This window comes from Xenopus laevis, chromosome 6L (assembly GCF_017654675.1).
Source record: "Xenopus laevis strain J_2021 chromosome 6L, Xenopus_laevis_v10.1, whole genome shotgun sequence".
Taxonomy (NCBI): Eukaryota; Metazoa; Chordata; class Amphibia; order Anura; family Pipidae; genus Xenopus; species Xenopus laevis.
In genome coordinates this window covers 28,286,596-28,311,487 of record NC_054381.1, presented here as the reverse complement: position 1 = coordinate 28,311,487, position 24,892 = coordinate 28,286,596, and the positions used below count along the sequence as shown (strand labels likewise).

At 37.4% G+C, this 24,892-nt stretch overlaps 1 protein-coding gene across 1 annotated transcript in view; it reads right to left on the bottom strand.

Moving 5' to 3' along the window:
* The window catches only part of LOC108718474 (cubilin), a 129,301-nt gene that overhangs the window by 49,687 nt on the left and 54,722 nt on the right, over positions 1 to 24,892 (bottom strand). The window contains exons 28-36 of the mRNA XM_041565871.1: positions 22,688 to 22,847; positions 13,755 to 13,936; positions 8,407 to 8,581; positions 7,559 to 7,740; positions 3,088 to 3,244; positions 2,641 to 2,757; positions 1,873 to 1,986; positions 1,311 to 1,439; positions 714 to 846 (exon numbers count right to left, since the gene is read on the bottom strand). Of these exons, the coding sequence (XP_041421805.1) occupies positions 714 to 846; positions 1,311 to 1,439; positions 1,873 to 1,986; positions 2,641 to 2,757; positions 3,088 to 3,244; positions 7,559 to 7,740; positions 8,407 to 8,581; positions 13,755 to 13,936; positions 22,688 to 22,847 (1,349 nt within the window). The remainder of the gene's footprint in view (positions 1 to 713; positions 847 to 1,310; positions 1,440 to 1,872; positions 1,987 to 2,640; positions 2,758 to 3,087; positions 3,245 to 7,558; positions 7,741 to 8,406; positions 8,582 to 13,754; positions 13,937 to 22,687; positions 22,848 to 24,892) is intronic.

Genomic DNA, 24,892 nt, shown 5'->3' with positions numbered 1-24,892 from the left:
ACATTTTGTAACAGTACAGGTATGGCACCTGTTATCAGAATGCCCAGGACTTGGGGTGTTCCAGATAAAATCTATTTTCATAATTTGTTCTATACACCCTCTTTACGCTAATACAGGTATGGAACCCTTTATACAGAATGCTAGGAACCTGGGCTTTTCCAGATAATGAGTCTTTCTGTAATTCGAATCTTCAAACCTTAAGTCTACTAGAAAATTATTTAAGCATTAAATAAACCCAATAGGCTGATTTTACCTCCAATAAAGATGAATTATATCTTAGCTTGGCTCAAGTACAAGGTACTGTTTTGTCATTACAGAGACAAAAGAAATGGTTTATAAAAATCTGAATTATTTGGATAAAATGGAGTCTATGGAAGATGGCCTTCCCTTAATTCGGAACTTTCTGGATAACAGATCCCATACCTGTATCCCATGTTTTTGTTAAACTGATTTAGAATATTTGCAAACAAAAGTTTCTACATTTCTGATGTTTTTGGTCCTTTAAGAAAATTGTTCTCGTCTGTCATATCATAACATATTCAATTCACAGACTCATTTAAACAAGCAATGCTGTGATATTTAACAAAAGAGCTGATCTTAGGGGCTTTGTTATCTTTGTAATGTTAAAACAGTTGTCACATAGCTTTCCTGCCAGACATAGGACTTCCTTCCTCTAAGGCCATTATAGCAGAATAAAACAGAGGTGGAATTACATGAAAGACAGCAGTAGACGGTTGCCAGGAGAGCTAAGAATGTTCCAGATACACTCCGTATTGGCTGGATAGTTCTCTGGATAGCTAGGGCTGTTAAAGGCTCCTGTTTCCATATGTAATGTGCCTCCGCATGCTGAAAAAAAAAAAAGATAATGCATTAATTAAGCTGTAGGAAATATAGTTCTAAATATGTAATAAAATGAGTATAATGCACTGCAAAAACAGCAAACTGATTTTTTAAATTTCATTTTGAAATTTGACATGGGGCTAGACATGTTGTCAGTGTCCCAGGTGCCCTCAGTCATGTGACTGGTTCTCTGATAAACTTCAGTTACTCTTTACTGCTACACTGCAAATTGGAATGATATCACCCCCGTCCCTTTCCCCTTAGCAGTCCTTCAGTATAACAATGGAAAGGTAACCAGATAACAGCTCCCTGACACAAGATAACAGCTCCCTGGTAGCATTTGACGGTAAAAATCCAAGAGACTTACCAAAAACGACAAAGGGCTGGACTGTTGCACTTAGTTGGATGGTGTTTGGATCAATTGTCACAACATACATTTAAAGAAATACAACCATTTATATTGTTCTCACCTGATGTTGAAGCAGCAAATGTTGCATGAAAGCCTTTGGCACTGGTGCTGTTATTAGATACAAATTTTACAACAAGGGCATTGCTGAAAGATGTAATAGGATGGGGAAGATTGATACCACAGTATCGTCCTAAAAAGCAAATTGTAAATGTAAGCAGGTAGCAAAACAAGCACTGTGTGATTTTTAGTCTAGAAGTTGCTATAGTTCTTGAAATTTGGATTACATTTGCACTGAATAATAACCATTTACAGTATGTCTCATATGCCTGTGACCAGTGTACAAGATCAGTTTTTGGCAACTTTTATCATTTAGCCCAAGGGTTGAAAAACAAGATTGTGTGCAGCGTGGACACACACACACTAACACACACACAAACACACACAAACACACACACTAGGCCCAGATATGGGGTTTTGGCCATCAGGCCAAATGACTATATACAAATGAAATGGTACCTCGGATGAGAAGCTATTTGAATTGCATTATTAAATGAAAAGCTGATACTGCCACAATAGTCTGGCTAGAGCTGCACTTTACAGTTATTCTTATTTGAAAAAAATACCTTGAACAGGTGCATTAGGGTTATTTCCATCTAAGATTTCAACATAATCTGATGTACAATTATTGGTTCTGTCCTCAGTCTCAAAGTCCGTGAAAGAAAGCGTGACATGATTATCTGGTGAAAAAAAAGAACAATGCAATATGTAGTATCTGTACAAGACATATAAGAATAGGCAAAAAATAGATTTTTATAATGTCAAGCTCTACTCAAAGTTATACAGTACACCATATTAAACATGTTCATTCAAGAGACAAATAATTGCTATATGTCTTACTAAATGTGTTGTGTGTTTCATACCTCTAAAACAAATTAATGCAAAAGTACATGTCTAAGCACTTCTACCATTTTTATTAAGAGTTATTTTTTACATTTTCAAGATATTAGTAGTTTATATGCATCTATTACAGTTATGGGATTTATTATCTAGAATACCTGGAACCTGGGGGTTTCCCTATAAATCTGTTAAAAATAATTTAAACATTAAATAAACCCAGTATGATTATTTTGTCACCACTATGGATTCATGCAGCTTAGTTACCATCAAGTACAAACTACTGCTTTATTATTACAGAGAAAAAGGAAAAATTCTACACAATTGTTCATTGATCATTGTGCGCCATGCATCATCCCATTGACCGTACCTCTTTCTATAGATACCACTGGCATCTAACATTTCCTTTTTTTTTTTTGCGTTTTTATCTGCACAGAGCAAAGTCATAGTACTGAACTCATTTCCTAAGAAACATGGCACAGTTTTAAATGACTTACAAGGTTCCTGGGCCTGGATAATCCACATGCAGTTCTGATTGTTTGGGTATTTGGCAGGAAACAAAGGAGAGGAAATAGTTGCGCCAATCGAATCTGCTGTAATTAAACTTCCACAAGCTACAAAATAGAAGAAAATTATACAGGGGTGAGAACCAAGGAGTTTTTAACTAAACAAATTGTTATTTTTCTTTTTGTTACTAGAAAAAACAGATTAGTTGCTTAAACATTGTAAAGATTCTTTAGAGGCATAAAACACTGAGTTACATGCCAATTAAAAGTGGGGAAGGATCTTAAAAGGAATATTTAGGAAGAATCTTGCTAATGCCACTGCAACACAGTTATAGGACAGATGTACTCATTGATTTTTGCCCAAAAATCAGCAACAAATGTTAAAAATGAAATGTGCCCATCATATAATGAACAACGGCTGGTTAAATAGATAATCACCTTCGGTAAATTTGGCACTAAATCCCTTATGCTGGTTACTTCCATCCGACCTCAATCTGACGAACATTGTGTTCTGAGTTGATGTAATTGCAGCAGGCAGTTGTGTCCCACACAGAACCGCGAGAGGGTCAGCGTCACTGTTTGGTCCATCAAAAACCTGTAAAAAAATAATGTTGATTGATAAAACAACTAAATCAGAGAGGATCCATACGCCATATGCCTACAGCTCAAATAGTAGATAAAGCTCACTGGTAAGAACGTAGGATCTAAGTGCACCTGCCCCAGACCTGCTTCTTAAAGATGTTATTTATATAACAGAACAGTAGTAGGTAGATGTTTAATTTACAAGTAGTAAATAATACTTTATTACAAAGACATAAGGTATACAGAAAGCCTCACACATTTTGCACACAAAAGCATTTAATCATAGCCTAAGATTGTCTGTACACTTGGGGGCACATTTACTAAGTTCGAGTGAAGGATTAGAATAAAAAATACTTTGAATTTCGAAGGTTTTTTTGGCTACTTCGACCATCGAATTGGCTACTTTGACCTTCGACTATGACTTTGAATCGAATGATTCGAACCAAAAATAGTTCGACTATTCGACCATTCGATAGTCGAAGTACTGTCTCTTTAAAAAAACTTTGACCACCTACTTTGCCACCTAAAACCTACCGAGCACCAATGTTAGCCTATGGGGAAGGTCCCCATAGGCTTTCTAGGCAATTTGGGATTGAAGGAGAATCGTTCGATCGATGCATTCAAATCCTGCGAATCGTTCAATTCAAAGGATTTAATCGTTCGATTTGAAGGATTTAATCATTCGATTCGAACGATTTTCACTACGATCGTTCCTTCGACTCCGATATTCGAAGTCTAAGGATTTTACTTCGACGGCTGAATATCGAGGGTTAATTAACCCTCGATATTCGACCAATAGTAAATGTGCCCCTAAATGTATTTTTTATAAAGTAATACTTTTTCATCACTTTAATGCCTGCTCGTGCCTCTAGTTGAATGATAATGCAAACTATAAGTATCTACAGTGAATAAATGTATTTATATGTACTTCAATACAAGCCTTAATTGTAATTAAGGCCCTTTAACCCCCAATTTTCAAAATGCTCTAAACTACCAATTCTTTTTTGATGAAATTCCTTCTTTCACAATGTCTATAAACAAGCAGAGAATTTATATGGGCATGCCATCAATAAGATCCAATGGAAAAATGCACAAATCATAGTTTCTTATGCACATAGCTTAAGTAACATGGAACCGATGGGCATGTCATTTTAAGTCTTGTTGAAAAAGTGGAGTCACATTCTTGCCAGCTGTGTATAAAGTACAGATTGCAGGTTTTATAGGGATGAAAGAAATGCTTGTATATTCTGGTGCCAGAGAAGAGGAGAACATTATGCCAGCATGAAGTGAAATTGGAAGCAGATGCTAACTGAAATAAGAGAATTGCCGCACATGTATCACAAAGGCATATAATGATGGCTATAGTAATATTTAATTACTTTAATTGGAAATTATGATTAAGGAGACACCATAATTAAAACTCAATGTTTGTATTTGTTCCTGTATACAAAAGTAATGTTATTATAGCAGAGCTGTTCTTAAAAAAAAATGTAAATTTGTAACTGCGTGATGTGTGTGCTTGTGTAGGGGAATGTATTGATTTGGCTTTAACAAAAACCTTTGTTTACATCACTGCAGGATTTTGAGCCCTTAAAGGGGTAATCCACTTTAGTTTAACACATAGGGGCTGATTTATATCCTTTCAATGTTTGTCTTTAGGCATATATATATGGCAAAAAAAAAAAAAAAAAAGTTGGTTCTTAAAATCACTATAGATATATATATATATATATATATATATATATTTTTTTTTTTCCCCTCAAATTGTTTTTTTTTTTTGCAGAAAATAAAAAAAGCTTGCCAGGTTTAAGTTAGCTTTCTAGATAATGGGTTGCCTGATAAAACATCACATACCCAGTTTGTTCTTTAATCATCGCTTTGTTTTTAGTTACCCACATCTGCTTAATAATTGAATCTACCATATAAGTTCAGATCCACTTATATATATATATATTTCTTTTTTTGCGTCATCACATGAACACTAATAATATTTGTCATAAAGGGATTTAGGGAGATGCCAGAAGTGTGGGGGCTGCCATACAGGAAATCACAGAGTTTGTAAAGCAACAAATAGGGTAGAGCTCTCCCAACAGGGAGGAAGTGAAAACTCAAACAGATTTCCTAGGCTATTTTTATTTTCTGTGTATATGGCATGGCAGTTATACTGGGCACATAATGTATTTGCACAGTTACGGTACACATCAGCTGCAGCTGCTAGGAAAAAAAATCTCATGTTTTTTACAAATGGGTTTCTTAATTAAAGCAGAAGAGAAGAGCCATGGTTTTTGTATTTTTTTTTAGATTGAAATGTAGTGACTCCTGGAACTCTGGTTTAGGTTTAGAAAATAATAAAGGATCAGTTACTCTAATATTTTAAAGAGATAGGACTACAGACTAAAAACCATTCCCATATAGAAGAGGATCTCTGTTGCCAAGATATTTGTAAGTGCTGCAGGAGCAGAAACTAGGGCTCATTTACAAAGAGAGGGGCAGGGGACTAAGTGTAAAAATGGGCACAACCCAACATGTTTTTTACATTTAGTGCTCATAGGTGCAGACCTTTGCACTCCTAAATGGCCATCTCCATTGAGTACAGGGTTGAATACTTTTGGGGGGTTATTTAGTAAAATCCAATTTTATCTCATACCAAACTAAGCTCAACCAAACTCACATCCCCAATTTTGCCCTACTTATTAATAAAATAACTCAAATTAATCGGATCGGTAAAAACCCAATAAAATCAAGTAAAAATCACAATTGTTTTTTTCTGACTTTTTTCCCCGAATCTCTTGATTTCTTCAGGATTTGCCTGAAAACCCTGAATTTATTGCATTATCTGGCTAAACCCAGCGCAGACCACAATATCTTCCAGTGGGGATAGGGACATCTCCCATTGACTTAAGATGGCTATACACGGGCTGATAAAACCTGCAAACAGAGTCGGCAGCTTATTGGCCCATGTGTGGGGCCCTCCTACAGGCTTCACCGATTGATATCTGGCCAAGAGTCGGCCAGATGTTGACCGGGCAGGGGTAAAAATCCAGTCGGATTAAGGACATAGGCCCTAAAGTAATTGGAAATGAGGAATTTAGGCTTTTGAACTTTCAATTTATGTGGTTATTGGTTTTTTAATGTACAGGTATGGGATCCATTATCCGTTTGGTTTAAGTAATGTTAATATTATTTTTGGTAGACTTAAGGTATGGAGATCCAAATTAGGGATGCACCAAATCCACTATTTTGGATTTGGCCGAACCCCCGAATCCTTCACGAAAGATACTGGATCCTAATTTGCATATGCAAATTAGGGGTGTGAAGGGGAAAACTTTTTTTACTTCCTTGTTTTGTGACAAAAAGTTACGCGATTTCTCTCCCCGCCCCTAATTTGCATATGCAAATTAGGATGTGGTTCAGCCGGGCAGAAGCATTCAGCCAAATCAAAATCCTGCTCAAAAAGGCCGAATCCCGAACCGAATCCTGGATTAGGTGCATCCCTAATCCAAATTACAGAAATATCAGTTATGCGGAAAACCCCAGGTCCCGAGCATTCTGAATAACAGTCCCATACCTGTTTATGTTTCAAAGGTTTATCTGTTTATTTTTCTGTATCTGTTTTGGGGTAGCAAGATAGAAACTTCTCGCAGCTTCCATATTTGAATGGCTGTGAGAATATCTTTATAGCAGTTCATGGAGGGAAAGCCTTGGGGTGCATATTATTTAACAAACTGTTGGAAATGTGGCCTCCACAAACAATGAAACACATTAACCACCCTCATGGAGGGAAATAGGGCTTCCAGGATTAGTAACCAATATGGCCAGTCCATTACAAGTAAATCAGTTTATTGTTTCTTTAACAATACTCTAGCTACATACTGTGGATTCTATATAACAGCATAGCTGAAGAGGCCTATTGTTTGTGTGGGACAGACATTCTAAAACTGGATATTCAAAGTCTACAACTGACTGAAGTTCTGCTGTTTTCTTCTGGCATCCCTACACTGTGCGTGCATCAGAGATTCTGCAGCCACATAACAAGCATTCCTCAGTGTTCCACATGTGTGTTCCAGTGTGCTAGAAGTCAGGATTGGAAACTGAATATATGCTATTATTATAATGAAATTATACAGCACAAAGACATTTACAGTTATTGTAGATCATAGTTAAGCATAAAGAATTTATTGAAGATCCACAATGTTGAATCAGTGAATCTTGCACAAGTTCCCAACACTCCCCACCTGATTTTCTGTTTGAACTCTTTTTTTGAAGATTAAATGTAATCCTGTTCCTTATTCTGCAATACGTAGGGAGGCCTATAGTAAATACTTACAGTGACACTGTCATAATTGCATGAACTGTGAGATTCAATATCAAAGTCTCTGAAGGTTAGAAGAACTCGGTGTCCAGAATCAACTCTTATCAACCAAGCGCATTCCGTGTTGTCTTCATAGGGTCTTGGGTAGTTTGGAGAATGTATTTCCCCACTAGGAACCTGAAACACTCCCCCACAACCTAAAAAATGTATTTAAAAAAAATGTACAGTTATTTCAAGTTATAAGTATGCTTCTGTAAGATAGGTTCATATAAATATATTTATGTGTATGTATGTATGTATGTATGTATGTATAACTTTATTTGTTAAGCGCTGTTAAGGAGCCGCAGCGCTGTACAGTGCATAAAAGTACAATATATATAAAAGTATACATGGGGGAAAATCACATAATAAATATATATAGAATCATTTCAGGACAAAGAGCTTAACTGCTATGTGGTAAGAGACATAGTGGGAAGGAGGTCCCTGCCGCGTAGAGTTTACAGTCTAAGTGGATGGGAGGCTAACATACAGGCACAAATTGAAGATGAAAAGGTGCACAAGGTAAGGCATAGTCAGTAGGGACAGGACTAGGCTAATATTCTAGTGGTCCAAAAGGTAGACTTTGTTCTTGAAGAGATTAAGAGAGGATTCCTTACCGAGGAATTCAGGAATGGAATTCCAGAGGTAAGGGCAGCAAGATAGAAGGGTTTGAGATGAGAGGTGGCAGTGGAAGTGGGTGGTGTAAAGAGAAGGTGGCTCTGAGAAGAGCGGAGAAGACAACCAGGAACATATAGTGAGACAAGAGAAGAAATGTAGTGAGGAGCACAGGAGTGAAGGGCTTTACCAAAATGGCTGTATTTTACCTCCAGGAATTTCTCTCCAGGTTGCATTAAATCCTTTGCCGCTGGTATATGCATCAGTCTTGAACCGCACTGTCATTGTATCCCCAGTACTGGAGACTTGCAAAGGATTCCCTAGAGCTCGAGGGGCACATAACTGAGCCAGTCTTGGAGAGGAGATTCCAGGCCCACCATAGATCTGAAGTAATAGAGGCATTGAAAGTTAATGATAGGTCCGGGGAAATACATTTTATTGTATATCTCATGCCCAGTATTTTTTTTGCTCAAATAGTGTTTCCCTTACTTTACTACACTTCCCAGCAACCATGAAGAGATTATTGTTGATTGGTATTGATGTTGATAATGGTGTTTTACTCCATTACTTCATGTTATGCATAGGATACTAGTAGGGTAGGTGCCATGGTGAAAGTAACCAAATGTCCCATTATTTATAACATTCAATATTTTTGACACAATTGTAAAAAAATATATTGTACAGACAAAATGGCACTTTAATGGCAAGAGCAATAATGATTGCTGGTTTTAATAACCCTGTGATTCACACACTTTCTCCAAAACAGGATGCCCTACCTAATGTACTGTTATCTTGAGACTCCTAGACCACAGGAAAGACATTTCTCTGTGGAGATACAAAAGTGGCTGCAGACCTTGTGACTGCTGGGGGGGTGCCAAGTGAAGACCTAAAAGATGCATAATTGCAATAAATATTTATGATACAGGTCCTAAAAAGATTTTGGTGTTGGGCTCAGTAGCTTCTACTTATGCATCTAGATATGTTTTTTAAAAGGGTGCAGATATATATTTTAGATAATCATTGTATTCTTGGAGCCATAGGCTTTAATTTCCTAGGACATAATAAAGTATTTGTTGAGAAAGCATCTTGGAAAATACAACTGGGAATTCATTCAGTTCTATGTACTGCCAGTTCTGTACACTTGGACCAGGTCTAGGAATGGAAACTAGTTACTACCATTAAATTTCCCCACATTAAAATATGGTATGACAGCTGATTTTTTGTGTATATGGTACCTAGCACATATAATTAATAGAATTATAGTGAAAGAACATGTATGCATAATTAAAGTTATAATGCCAAACCTATATTTAGTTGGCTTCCAGGCTTTATAATCCTAGGATTAGATAAATCAGGTGAACACACTATAAGAACAAAATGTCATACTGATTTAAGCTCTTTTTAAAGAATACCGATATGCAGAAATGCAACAAAAGTGGAGCTACTTCAACAGAGCAAAATGTATATTAAACAAGAATCATGAACCTCCTGTAAAATATATCTGTATAAATGGTGCTTAGTGATGCCATTTGTGTCACTTTATATTAGAAGTCACTTTAGGGTTACTGTACATGACTCTGCCTTCTTTCCGTGCTTTTATATGGACATGGAACTCCTTGGTGTCTCACATTATCCTTAGATACCTTAAAATTAGCTTGTAGTATGATTTAGAGAGTGATATTCTGAGACAATTTGCAGTTGGTTTTATTTTTTACTACTTGTGGCCAAATGAAAAGTTGCTTAGAAATGGCCATTCTATAATATAAAAAAAGTTAACTTAACCCCTTTAAATGCTGATATATTGTTTGGCTTTTTTTTATTTATTTATTTTTTATTTTAAATTAGATTTTTTTTTTTTTGTTTGAAAGCTTCATTCCATTTTTGTGTATGGTTCAATGTACATAAAATAAGAAGAAAAGAAGTTGATATGAGATGTAGAAAGTATTGTTCACAATAATTCTACCTCTTTATATGGATTTGTATATGTTTTGTTCCCATACTTCCTTCCCTATTGCTCTAGTCAATCTTCCCCTAAGTAAGAGAATGTCATAGGTTTCCTGTGTATCATGTTAGACTGAGCAGCATATTGTGAGAGGACATTGCAGAATGGCAGACAACCATTTAGATGCTGTATTGATTTGGTTATTAGGGCACAAGTAAAAAATATACTCAGAATATACAGATGGGAAGAACCCAAGCAAGATTCCCTGAGGTTGTACATTTTAAATAATGTTAATCAATAAAATGTCCTGGATTGTTAATATTACAATTCTGTCACTCTTTAAACAATTAAAACTCATCTACAAGCCTAAACCAAGTTTGCGAAACAGGCAAAAATATGGACATTCTGCATGATATGACAGTTGGCCTTTTTCTCATGGGCACAGGTTGCAAAGCCACTGCAGGGCTGGAAGCCTTTTGTGTTAAGAGATAGGCTAATAAATGTCACAGCTAATCTGATTAGTAACTACCAGCATCTACCAGAGACATTTAGCCATCAAATGCCAGAGGTATCAAATCCTTTTGTATACAATATTGCTTGCTCCGGTGAGAAGCTGTAGCACAGAATGGGCAAGGGATGTGGATGCACAGCCGCTATTTTGGGGAGAGGCTGGAGCAATAGGCTTCATCACAGCACATAACAGAAAAATATATCTTTTGTGTAGCCATACCCAAAGCTTTGGTTAAAGCTGGCAATGCATGTAGGGGGTTCATTGTTTCCTCAGCTACTAACTGGTGTAACTGCTGAAACATTTCCTGCAGTTTTCATCACAGACTGTCTCTGTTGAAACTCTGGGACTTGACTTCATGCTGTCACTACCAACTGAGAACCAAGAATTTTTAGCTACTGTCACGCAACATGTTCAGTAGCCCATCTGGCCAAGACCATGGGGGCATTTGGGGGATTGGCAATAATAAAGATAGCTCAGAGTAGTAAGTGCCATATAATTGTTGGCAGGATAGGACTTTTACACAATGTGCCAGGGTGCTTTGGCCTCTACATCATTCACAGCTCATAGAAAATACTCGACTGGGCCAAAGGCAAGTAGGTGGTGCCAAGTTCATATTTGAATGCTAACCTCTCTGGCCCTCTAACCCAGACAGGAGCAAAAGTTGCTTTATAATAACTTTCGCTTCTATTCAAGTAGTTGTTGCAGGGCATAAGTTAGTAATCTGTATTGGCACCGGCAGATAAAATAATAATTATAAATAAATGATTGAATTTGTTCTTTAAAAGGCAAAAGACTTCTGCACATAACAAAGTCCTACCCAAGACTAATTCACAATGCTTCCTAATGCTAAAACCTAAAATAGGTTAAAACTATTTTAGCCACAGAAATACTGAAAAATCTTTACATTTCAAGGAAAAAAAGGGAAAGGGCATAAATCAAAGACAATGCTAAGTACAGTGAATTACAATGCAGTCGTTGTATTTTCTGCTAGAGTGCACTGTACTCTTACTGCAGCCGATGGTTTAATCTGCTTTTATCATTTACTTCTGCCTTGTTAGTCCTATTTATTGTTCAATTTAGCTCAGCATTCCAAAGTCCTGAGCAATGGAAGGGCAGATTTACGTGGCTGACCAGCATTCAGATTCATATGAGCTGAAACTTGCCGGCTTTGTGAGAGTGTTGAAAAAATATACACACACAGTGCATTCCCATGATGCCTAATGTTAGCCCAACGAAGTTAGTTTTACAGATGAGTTCAACCTAATGTGTAGCGTAAAAAACATAGTTTTTGTTATTGTTAAATGAACAAAATGAACGAGTAATAAGTGTTCATGGACTTTTCCAGCACTAACTCCGGAGGAAGGAAAACTCCAAATTAGAAAATCCGGCATCTCAGACCTGTCGAGGTTGCATTTAAACCAATGGGAGAAGACTCAATGTTTTTTTGATGTGCGCTGGGTTTCGTGCAATACACCCGTTTTCCGGGTGAAAAATCCGAAAAAATCGTGAAAATTGGACTTTTCCAGCAAAGCAAATTTTGGGAAAATTGTAATAATAAATAAGCATAAAAAACCTGAGTGGATTTGATTGGAGTATGTAGCATAAAATGTTGAGATAAAATCGGACTTTGATAAATAACCCCCTTAGTGTCTCGCAGATAAGGCATTTAGTGGGGAACTTAGTCAATGCATTATGTTCCATTGTACTGGAAAATGATATGACTAAATAGCCAGCCAAATTGACTTTTTCAAGTTAATTCCCTATACCCTTATAGTGGTTGTTCACATTCCAACACTTTTCCATTTCAGTCGGTTTCAGATAGTTCACTTTCCAATTGCTTTCTATTTTCTATGTGTGACCATTTTTCTAACATTGAAGTGTAAAGTTTAATTTTTCACATTCATATCTCTTTCTAAGGGTCAGGGCACAAGCTCAGATTCGGGGAAATTAGTCGTCCGGTGACAAATCTCCTCTTCTTCGGGGCGACTAATCTCCCTGAACTGCCTCCCGTCGGCTAGAATGTAAATCTCTGGCGGGATAGCACTCGGAGCATTTTGTTTTCCAAAATTACCCGAAGTTTCCTCGTGAGGCAACTTTGGGCGACTTCGGAAAACAAATCGCTCTGAGTGCCATCCCACCGGCGATTTCGATTCTAGCCGGCGGGAGGCAGTTCGGGGAGATTAGTCGCCCCAAAGAAATGGAGATTTGTCACCGGACGACTAATCTCCCCGAATCTGAGCGTGTGCCCTGACCCTTGAGCAGCTCTGGGAGGGGGGGAGTCGCCGACTTTGTAAACTGTTCTAAATTGATACATTTAGTCAATACTTTTTTTATCTTTGTCCCTACTGAGCAGAATCCCTGAATTTCATTAAAGGCAGCTGTATTGATACAATAGTTGCTAATACTCCAACAATGCTGCTGAAAAATGTATCAACAAATGTTGCAAAATTGTTTCAGTTGAGTGTCTGCGCCTGAATTACTGAGCTGCCAGACTGAAACACCAGAGACGGGAACATTCAACTTAGATTTTGAAAAAAAAGCATTTCTAAAAAAATAAAAAATATAAAATAATTTAAAAAAGTCTTTATTTCTGGGAAACAATCTGAAAACAATTGAACTGAAAAAAAGTTTTTGTAAAAAGTATTTAATAGGTGTATTATGATGTAGGAATATATTGTAGCCTGTAGCACATGTGAATTTCTGGACGAGCATACACAAAGCAGCACTTTACAGACACAGTCGCTCTTTGCAAAATGTAATATTTTCAAATAGCTTACTACAAAACACAATTTTTTGAATTGAATTGCATTCTATTTTTACCAAAGCTGCAGGGGAATTTATTAACCTGGATCTAACCATAACAGTTTAGCTAGTCGGTGACCTGACTTACTGGGCTGCAACTGGGAGACAAAAGTGGGGAAGATTATTTCATTCTTAAAACTTACATGTAAAAAAAACTAGAAAGCTATTGGAATAGGTAGTTATTTGATACCAATGCATTTTGTGAACTGCCCCTATTTAAAAGTACACAGGTACTAATATACATTACATTTTTGTTATAGACTAGATATGAAATAGAGAGACAAAACAGTTCCAGGCCTTACCTCAAGCACATCATAACTGCAGGTAGAATGGTATTCTATGCTGAACTCCCAAATGGTGATCTGGATACTACTCCCCGGGGAGGTTTGTATGTTCCAGATACATTCTCTATTGTCGGGGTACCTCATGGGATAACCGGGGCTGGTAAAGGAACCAAAAGGACCAGACAATTCTCCGCCGCATCCTGTAATATTCAGAAACACTGTTTTAGTGACAGGAAGAACCAAACAGAAAAAAATTAAATGCAATGCTATTGTAAAGGGCTGTCAAATGAATGGCTCTTCTTACTCTCTGGGAGTTTTGTGCCACAACATGAAGCCTGTGATCTGGACACAAGAGGATTAAAACCTTCACATATTTTAATGTAATCATTCTCAAATTAAATGAATATATACAGTATAAGCATTTTTTTTATTCAGTAGACGCACTAAACCTGATTGCTTGGCCATCTCTACTAGGGATGCACTGAATACACTGTTTGGGATTCGGCCAAATCCTCAAATCCTTTAAAAGATTCGGCTGGATACCGAACTGAATCCGAATTTGCATATGCAAATTAAGGGTAGGAAAGGAAAAAGTGGAAAAATAACGTTTTACTTCCTTGTTTTGTGATGAAATGTCACGTGATTTCCCTTCCTGACCCTAATTTACATATGCAAATTATTATTCATTTCAGCCAGGCACAAGGATTCAGTCATTTCCAAATCCTTCTGAAAAAGGCTGACTAGTAGAGGTTCATCCCTAACCTCTACTGAGATGGGAGGTTGAAACTGAAGTTTTTTTATGCTGAGCAGAAAAAGGACTAATGAGCCACCGCTGCAGTTAAAATAGGCAAACAACCTTCTATTAGCTGATCTATTTAATCCCATCAGAACTTTCCAAGCCCTGCCTTCTCCATGGATTGGGTGATGTTGATAGTTTTTCTATTGACCCAATGCTGATTCCATTTCCTCACATTGGACAAAGCACTGTTCATGATATAGATAAATAACCACTTTTGAATTTTACATGTTAGCTCTGTTTTTAAGGGTTTCTAAGATATTAAGCCATTTTAGATTGATCAAACTATTCTTCTTCCTTCAGTGCTGGAGGGATGGTTCTATAAAATAACTTTGCCTTATTTGTAAACTCTCACTGAACCATCTAGATCAGGGATCCCCAACCTTTTGAACCCTTGAGCAACATTCAGAAGTAAAAGGAGGTGGGGAGCAACATTAGCATGAAAAATGTTCTTGGGGTGCCAAATAAGTGCTATGATTGGCCATTTAGTAGCCCTTATGTGGATTGTCAACCTACATTGAGGCTCTGTTTGACAGTACACTGGTTTTTATATAACCAAAACTTGCCTCCAAGCCTGGAAATCAAAAATAATCACCTGCTTTGAGGCCACTGGGAGCAACATCCAAGGGGTTGGAGAGCAACATGTTGCTCACGAGCTACTGGTTGGGGACCACTGATCTAGATGGATAGTTCAATATCTTGGGTTGAGTAATGATAAGTGAGTTATGGCATCACATGGATCACGGTGCACACAACAACAACAAGTTATAGATTTTATTTAAATTGATAATAGTGGATAATACTCCATTGAAATTACATGACCTCTACTTGCTTGCCCCCTGTATAGAGGAAGCAGACCTGCCCCCCCTCCACAGCCGCAGGGTCTGCTTCTTATATAGTTACTCCACTGATTTGTTGTACAGATATCCAATGTGCAAGGATATCATCTAAGCTACACTATAAGATAGCATTGCTCTGACTCCCCCTTTAATCATATGGCTATTCCCTGTTACTAACTGTCTGTATGAAATCAAGCCAACTATAGAACAACTGCCCATTGTCCCTTAGTCATTTTACATTCCTGTGGAGTCAGATCTGCCTTCCGGAAGGAGCACAGATCAGAGCTGCTATTATGACTAAGCCTCTCGCAGTGGAAAAGCCTTGTGGAAAACTGACCAGTCATCCTACTTGCTGCTATTTCCTTTAGGGCCAACGAGTTTAACAGTGAATATTTTCTCACATTTCTAAATAAAGGACAAGCATCCGTTGGAACACTCCATGCAACGTGTGATCCAGGATAGCAGCAGGAGGTGAGAAGAAGCTGTGCTTCTAACTGCTCTTGCTAAGCCAACTGGAGAGTTAGGAGGGGAACAGTTTTGCCCCTAAGACAGCTATATTTTTTAAAATGTATACTCAATAAGAATCATGCTGGCTTATTTACGTGGGACTGATCCTATGCAAGCAAATATGTGACCAAATAACATATTGCCGGTTTACAATTAATATATCTTGCAAGCAATCTCAAGCTCAAGAAGCATAGATACTAACAATACATAAACAGGGTTTAAATATATTACTTTTCAGCCTCTTTAAGATTAAGGAATAATCTACAATCTAAAACAATTCCAATAATGCAATAGAATCTGTTCTATGTAATATTGGTGTTGATGTATATCCAAACTAGTTCAATAGGAGAGCACCGCTATACAGTATATCTCATTATAATTTTTATATTGCCAACATCATTCAGAGACTGTTCATCATTCATATCCTTCCCTTATGCAGTGCAGATTACAGTCTAAATTTCCTACAATTTCTATGCAAATAGGCCTCTGGTTAGAATAAAGGCAAATGCTGCATAACAGAAAGACTAATCACTACACCACCTCTGCCTTGATGGTCCTGTTTTATAAGGCCATAATGAGATGATCATGCATGAGTTCTCAGCCTGTTTGACTGACCATGGCTCAGTATACAGTTTACTGCTGACCTTTCTGACAAATGGAGACACATTTAGATTGTAGCAAGGGCCAAAAATCCTCTTGTATAAAGATTCTGATCAGTGAAAGTAGGATAAAATTAGCCAACATTAAATTTCAGGGCTACTTATGCTATATGATCGTCCACAGGACTGGCATCAGAGATTATATAGTGAATAAAGTACCCCTCTTGTAAAATATAAGGATATTATAAGTTACCGAGGAGTTTCATGATCATATAAAAACACTAGGCCGAAGGCTTAGTGTTTTTATAGAGGTCATGGAACTCCAAGGTAACTTCTAATATCCTCATATTTTGCAACTGGGGGTACTTTATTTATTATAATACTCAAGTTTCAGTGAGTCATGACAGAAATGACATCAGAACTCACCGTTTATAACTGATGACATCAGAACTCACCGTTTATAAGGATATAATTTACAAGATATTCATGGCTTTTGTGTATTATAGATCATTACACAACTTACTCAGACAGTAGGCACTGCCCTTTAAACAGAAAGGCGTTCAAATAGAATGTGCTTAAAGGAGAAGGAAAGCTACCAAAGTAGTTTATTGTCAACAGATTAGCCACATTAGTGCAAGCTATAATACTATATTTATTTTGCAGAATGCTTTACCATACCTGAGTAAACAGCTATAGAAGCTCTTTGTTTCTTTAGGATAGCAGCTGCCTTATTAGCTTTTTGTGACATCACTTCCTGCCTGAGTCTCTCCCTGCTCACTCATAGCTCTGGGTTCAGATTACAGCAGGAAGGGGAGGGGGGAGAGAGGAGCAAACTGAGCATGCTCAAGCCCTAGCGGTTTATGCTAAAAACAGGAAGTTGATACAGAAGCCCATGTGTACACAATAGAAGGAAAGAAATGCTGTGTTTCTTTTGACAGAGGACTCAGAGAAGCATTACTTTGAGGGTTTTCTGGTGTATTTCTAACAAAGTTTACTTAATTTTAGACTTTCCTTCTCCTTTAACCATGCTCCCGATTCACCCCATGCATGTCCTGCTCCCACAAATGTGCCTACGATCAACCGTAAGCCCAACAAACTCGCAGTAATCCCCATTGCTTTTTATATTTTACTAGTGGGCTGCTGCATTGTCTGTGGCACCGTACTGCAACATGGCCCTGGCAAGATTCCCACCTGTCCCAAATGTTAGCCCACTGGTTGCATCAATGCAATATGACCATCCAACTTTGTATACATTAGCGCATATTTATTATGCTTTGTAAATTGAAATTTGCATAAAAAACGGTGTGAAAAGCTGTGTAAAATAAATGGCGAATTTATGAAGGTGTGTTTTATATATGCCATGTGAACGCCCGATTTGCTGCCGTTATTTTACATTGCTTCCGGCAGAAGTTGACTACTTTTTTACTCCATTTTTTTTAAACTGTGAAGCCTGCTGATATGTGGTGTATTATCCCGCCCTTTTTTACACCACACAACAACACAGCTGGCCAGTCATCCATCATAAGGCAACCTTTCATACAGATTAAGGTCCTGGCGCTCATGTGTTTCATTTGTGATGGTTCACCATGCTCCTTGAAAGCATGGCAGGGCACCAAACAGTCATATGCACATCATCAATAAACCAATCACGGAAGGTTATATGCCACAAAACACAGATCTACTGGTCACTACTGCTTTGATTTAAATAAGATGGGTTAACGGTTAACCCTTTTCATTTTTTGGGTTTTGAGTTTTTTGCCCCAGTATCTTCTTCACATGGGAACTGGCCAGTCTGTGACCAGATATAGTTACCATGGTCTAGCTTACTGCAATTCTCCAGAGAAGACAATGCTCCAGTGAGTCAATCTGGCCGAAGTCGCTTTTATTAGAAAGCATTTTGGTTGGGAACAGAGACAAACGAAATATGTGAATGACTACAGGACGTATCAGTTTTCTTCCTGCTCTGTGATGATTTGCCATTTTTAAACATCAGATACAAATATTGTCTCTTAAGGCATGGAACTCTTCACCGGAGAGTGGCCAAGAATGTAATAAATCAGTTACATTCATATTCCTAATGAAATCTAAGAAAATATGTCTCTGGCCTTTATCTTTCATACATTTTTTAAAAGGACAAGTTCATGATTGTGGATATATATAAAGAACAGTATTTTATTTTTCAATTAAGTCCTGTGTGATGCCGACTTTTGATTGGCTCTTCAATAGTTAAGGACAAATTTGCTAATGACAATACACTGAATTATTTTTTTGGATTAGAACCAATAACAAAATATTTGGCCAAGTACCAGAACAAATCCTAATTTACACATCCCAGACTTTATGTTTGATATTTGTGAATAAAAAAACTGTTGTATTCAGAGTTTTATCAAATGACTAATGGGGCAGATTTATCCAAATGTGAGTTTAGAACTTAATAGATAAAAACTCACCCACTTTCTTTCCATTCCTATTGGATTTTTAGAATTGTATTTATTAATGGGTGAAAGTTAGAACTCACCATGTGGGTGAGTTTTTAGTTATTATGGGGCTCATTTATCAAAGGTTGAATGTTGGATTTTTTAAAACTCAAAGGACCCCCAAATTTAAATAGTATCTTATTTAAGAAAACTTGCAAACGAAAATTACTCACCCGAAAACGCGAATGAAAATTACTCACCCGAAAACTCAAATTGAATTCGATTAAACGCAAATCGAGTTTTTTCTCAGAATAAAACTCGAATGTCAGGAAGGCTGTTAATATCTTCAATTGGGACTGGACCTCTGCTAATGAATTCTACATGAACAGGCAGGTTTTGAGGCGAATAGTCAAATTCGAGTTGTTCCCAGGGTCCAGGTATGATAAATCTCGAATTCAAATTTGAGTTTAGATTATTCCTAACTCGAATTTGTGAGTTTTGATCAAAAATCCAACTTGAAAATTCGAATTTGAATTAACAATTTGAACCTTAATAAATCTGCCCCTAAGTTCTAAACTCGCATTATCATAAATATGCCCCTTAGTGTTTGAATTCCGTTGGTCTGAATACTTGGAATATATCCGAATACTGCAAAAAGTACTGTTAGTTGCCTGAATCTGAAATTGATTCCCGGATTTGCTGTCTGTTGACTAATCAATTTTTGTGCAAGTCACCATTCATGTAGAATCAGTTTTATCAGATTGAAAGAGCTCAGTTGATGCTGATGTGTGCTTAGTATCTATAATGCTATTGTTCTAATCTATGGTATCTAACTGTACAAAACATGAAAAAATGCATGGGGTGCTATGACTGACATCATTTACGAGCCATTTTTATCTCCATTATGTGAGATCATGCCCCCTGCTGGTATCTAATAGTAGGATTCACCAACAGTGTGGCTAGTCCCTTTATGTGGTGGAATGGGTTTCTCAGACTGAAGGCCAATTAAAGAGATCTAAGGGTGAATGAAAGCAAGCAATAATTCACAAGACTTTTTCACGTATTTGTAATTTGTTTTTAGCAAATTTGTTTTAGCACAATGGGAGCATAAAGTGAAAATCTCTAAAAAAAAAAAAAAAAAAAAACCTTGAAAGGGGATGAAACTGCAAAGTTCAATGATATTGCATGTTACACAGTAAATCAATTAAAATGTTTCCTTTACATATACATCCACTAAGCTCACTTAGGACAAGTATGCACAGTCCAGCTGTTACCTCTGTGTTGGGTGCAACCAGGAGAGAGAGAGAAAGAAAGAAAGAAAGAAAGAAAGAAAGAAAGAAAGAAAGAAAGAAAGAAAGAAAGAAAGAAAGAAAGAAAGAAAGAAAGATGAAACATTTTCCATTAATATTATACACGTTTCCTTTGAATAAAAACCGTTATGAAAGTGTTATGAAAGTGTTAATGACTCTTCATATGAAAAATATTTTTCTGGAAACTACTGCCACATAATGCAACATATTTTAGAATTTGGAGACCCCCAGGGGAAGTTACATAGAACGTCTAGCCCAGGCTGTTGCTTAGATACTAGTCAATAAACATAACATTTGCAGAAATCCCTAACACCACCACCTTTTTACTCAATAATGTCAGCAATCAGGGTAGATTGTACAAATCTGTGAGTCACAGTCTCATTTCATGTGGGTCGGAGGCTCAATCTGAGAGGCCAGTTTTCTGCTGACAGTAACAAGTACTTTCTCAATCACACAGAAATTGGCAGAGCACTATATTCTTTTGAATCAGATGGTGGGGGGCGCAATGAAAAGCCAAGGATAAAGATTTGAGTTTGAGACCACAAAAGTTTCATACAGGAAATGTGCAACATCTGATTCAAATCAAGCTCTGTTCATAAATAGAAACGGCTTGTGCATTTACATATAAAATTCATGTAACATAAACTAGGAGGATCTTTAACTATATCCGGATATGAATATCTGTATGTACAAAAAAGCCTGTTTTCTGGTCCTTTAGGGGGGGGGGCTAAACTATTTTATTTAAGACTTTGCCTCCTGAGACCAAACCACTGACTCCTCTTCCCTGTAACAGTTAGCCCTATGAATGTTATCCTGTTCCTGTATTATGCACAGAATTCACTACAACTTCATTTTATTGTGAGTGTAAACCAAAATGTTACTTTCATCAGCTGCTCTGTCAGCCTCTATAAGAAATGCATACGTGAGGCATTTGCATTACACGTTGTTCACTACCTTTGTACATAAATGAATTGGAGGCATAAGCCTGATGGCATAACACATCAGTCTAATAGGATACCTATATGTGCTGGAAATTCAAAGTCAAGAATAATGTATGCAAAGTTCCACATCTAAAAGTGTCTATCAATGAAGAGAGAGAGCTACGATATTAAATGGCCAATTACACTTCTTACCAGCCATTCAATCAAGTTAATCATATGTATATAATTCTATATGGGAAGCTATTACTACATTCAGCGAGATTTCAAAGCAGAATTCTACAGATCTTATTCTCAAAGATGCCTAAAATGATTGGCACCATACAGTTGTCAGGTGCAAAGCCACAGTGCACCTACTCATCTTCTTTGCCCACCCACACAGAAGGTACAGTTCAGCTCTATAGTAAACTCCCTCTTTGAATGGAGAAATCACAGCCACTGCAGAAGCGGTAGACATATCTCAGCAGATTCAGAGCAGCATGTATAATGCTGTGGTGAAAATCCATTAGAAAACATAGCTTCTTACAAGCATAGACCTCCCAGTCTGCTGGCAATGTAGCTGGCACCCTTAGAAGGGGCTGATACTCGATATGTTTTAAACTGGCTGCACAGTACCAGAATGGGCCAGCTTTGACACTTTTTGCAAGATTTTTGTTAGGGATGCACTGAATCCATCATTTTTTAATTAGGATCTGAGCAGATCCTAATAATGCTGCATTATTTGAAAAAAAAAAAAAAACAACTTTTTTGAATTTTTTTGGCACATGAAATTTCAGATTTGGTTTGGCTAAACTGTAGGATTTTGCTGAATCTTGCAAAAAGTGCCACGACTTGACCTAACCAAATCCTGGATGTGGATATCGCTCATGCTGCTCATTAGGGCTTTGATAACATATCTAATAAAGAGCTTGGTAATTTCCTGTAGCATAATGACCATTTATACGGCAAGCAAGTCCTTTTTACCATTCTCAACTGTCTCATGTCATAACAGCTGCGTTTCGATGCCACACAAATTACTGGTATTGACACAGCATTCTCATACACAATTAAATTCTATACTGAGTTGCCTGCTGATGAACAAAACCCAGCTTTGTCAGATATTTCTGACACTTATATGAGGCAAGTGTTGCTACTTGAATTGTTCCAACCACTAAATCATTCCCATTTTACACTATGCACATCAAGCCCTTTGGCTATATGACCTCTAGCTATGACTTGGGTTTGGGAAAGGGAAATAGATTCACCAAGAGCTAGATGCTGTTTGATATGGTATGATGTCCTTAAAAGAGAGCATTCACACCACCCACAGTGGTTTAAACTCTTATCTGACACCCATTGTTCACATCACAGAAGGATTTTGAGCCCAGGGTAAATAAGCAAAGGAAGTGAGCAAGGAAAGGAAAGTACCCCACAGCTGGATATGTATAAAAAACAGGAAGACGCCAGAACTAGAAGTTTAAAAATAGTAATTTTCAAGCAGAAATGTTTGGATAATTGTATCCCTTCAAAATAATTTTTTCAATAACAGTCCCCAATATGCCTTACCATTGACATACCACTGCATCTGAAACCCTGTGCGTGCAATCGTATCATCTGAATGGAAGACAACATGGAGGCTTGTGCCGGTTGTGGTACCAGATGGGGGTAACTGACTACCACAGTAGGTTCCAATGAGTCTTGTCTGGTTATTAGGCCCATCATAAAGCTGCAAAATAAGACATGTAAAACAATCATTTGCCTTTGATCTTGTTTTTTATTTTAAAATTGTAAAGTTACTTCTTTGCTTCCTCTATTCATGAAGCTGGGGTTCTTTCTGTAAACCAGAATAAAAACTCTAAGCATTATATGGTCAGATCTTAGATATTTAGTTATTGGTTCTTTTTTAGAATACATACTGCTAGCTAGGCACACTAAACGTAGAAACCAGGCATGTCAGAATTATAACACTGAATGACCCCCCCCCCCCTTAACTCAAGCTCATTTGGTTATGTAGAAAAGATGCATACAACTAGCTGAACTGCCAAATAGATTTTCTTTAACACAAACCTACCTGTCCAGCGTACCACCCCCTTTTGGCTGCACCCCTTCCTCACCTTGTTCCATGATGAAGTCATGGATTTTGGGACTTCAGAGAATTTGTACATCATTTGCTTCAGAAAGCAGAGGGATTTCAAGTCCCAGAATCCATCACTTCAAAACAGAACAAGTTGAGGGAGGGCTTGCATTTCACTCGTAGTCTATGGGGTTTTTGAAATTGGTTTTTAAATGTAACCTGGCTTTATGTCTGTGGGAGGGTTATATTTTCCCATTATTCTATTTAAGAGAATATATTTCGTGTTATATGGAAGGCAGATATTTACTAATATAATAACATCTCCTCTCTAACCATCATCATTCATCCTGTTATATTAAGGCTAAAAATTGTCATGAACTGACTGAATACATACAATACAGTCAATGTATGGAATGGGAAGGCATTGTGCTAGGCCTCAGGGCTGTCTTTAGTCAATAGGTTCTATCATTTGGTACAATTTGACCTTTGTCAGACCTCTAACCCTACAGCTGCCTTTGAATTACAACTTCCAGAACCTCCACCAGTCTTTAGGATTCCTTTTTGAGATGTTGGAAATTAAACACAAAGAACAACTGAGTGGCTGTGTGTTGGGAAATAACGATACAGATGATGATCTCAGATTTGTATATGCAAAAAAGTGTCCAGATCCAGTCCACATGGGTTTAAGGCTTTTAGTTTGTCTGAACACTAGTGGGAAAGTTTGAGACTGCATTTTTTTGTAATTCAAGGCAAAAAAACATGATCCAGAATGTATTCAATTATTAAAGTCTCTCAAAGTTATATTTTTCAATAATCCTGCTGAAATTGTTGGGCTTTAGCTAAAAATTGAAACCAAACCTAGATCCTATGCATGCCTCTTAGATCTTAGAACCTAGAGTCTCTGGTAATACTATTTTGGATGCAGGCTGAGGTTGCCCTGTCAAGCACTCTCAACAACTATCTCATGGAGATTAACCACAATGAGAAAGTCATCAATTAGATTCCCCTATAAAGCTAGCCATACACCTAAATATGGTATATCCTCTTGTTTGGCATGGTCGCCAAATGCACCAATCTTTGCCTGATGACATAATTACATTAATGAGCCAAAATGGTCCTCAACTAATGTAATTAAAAAACCTTCACAAATTCTGGATAATTTATTCATTTGGGCAGGCCATCAGGAGTGCCATATATATAGGCCAGTAAGCTACCTACTCAACATGAAAAGGCAGCTTTCATTGATCTGTGTATGGCCACCATTATAGGTGTACCTGGAACTTCTCCTTAATTAGTGACAGTTGCACTATAGAGGACTATTATGCATAGTTATGGGGTTATCACATGGCAAGTACCCCCTTTGTTCTTAGAAAACAGTCACCCCATCCTTCAGCGAAGGCCAGGGGAGTAACTATAGAGGAAGCAGACCCTGTGGCTGCAGGGGGGCAGGAGCCTCATTAGGGCCTAATTAATATACAATTTCAATAAATATTGGTAAAACAGGTCAACCTCTAGGGCCTGAAAAATAATTTAGTGTGGGGCCCAGTAATATCTAGCTTTGCCACTGGCAAAGGCAAAACTCGCAGTGAAATAAAGTGAAAATTTATACATACTTCTACCATTTGAGAGTTAAAGCGTTACATTTCCATATGTAATAAAAGGCACCTAATTACATACACGTATGAACATTGATATAA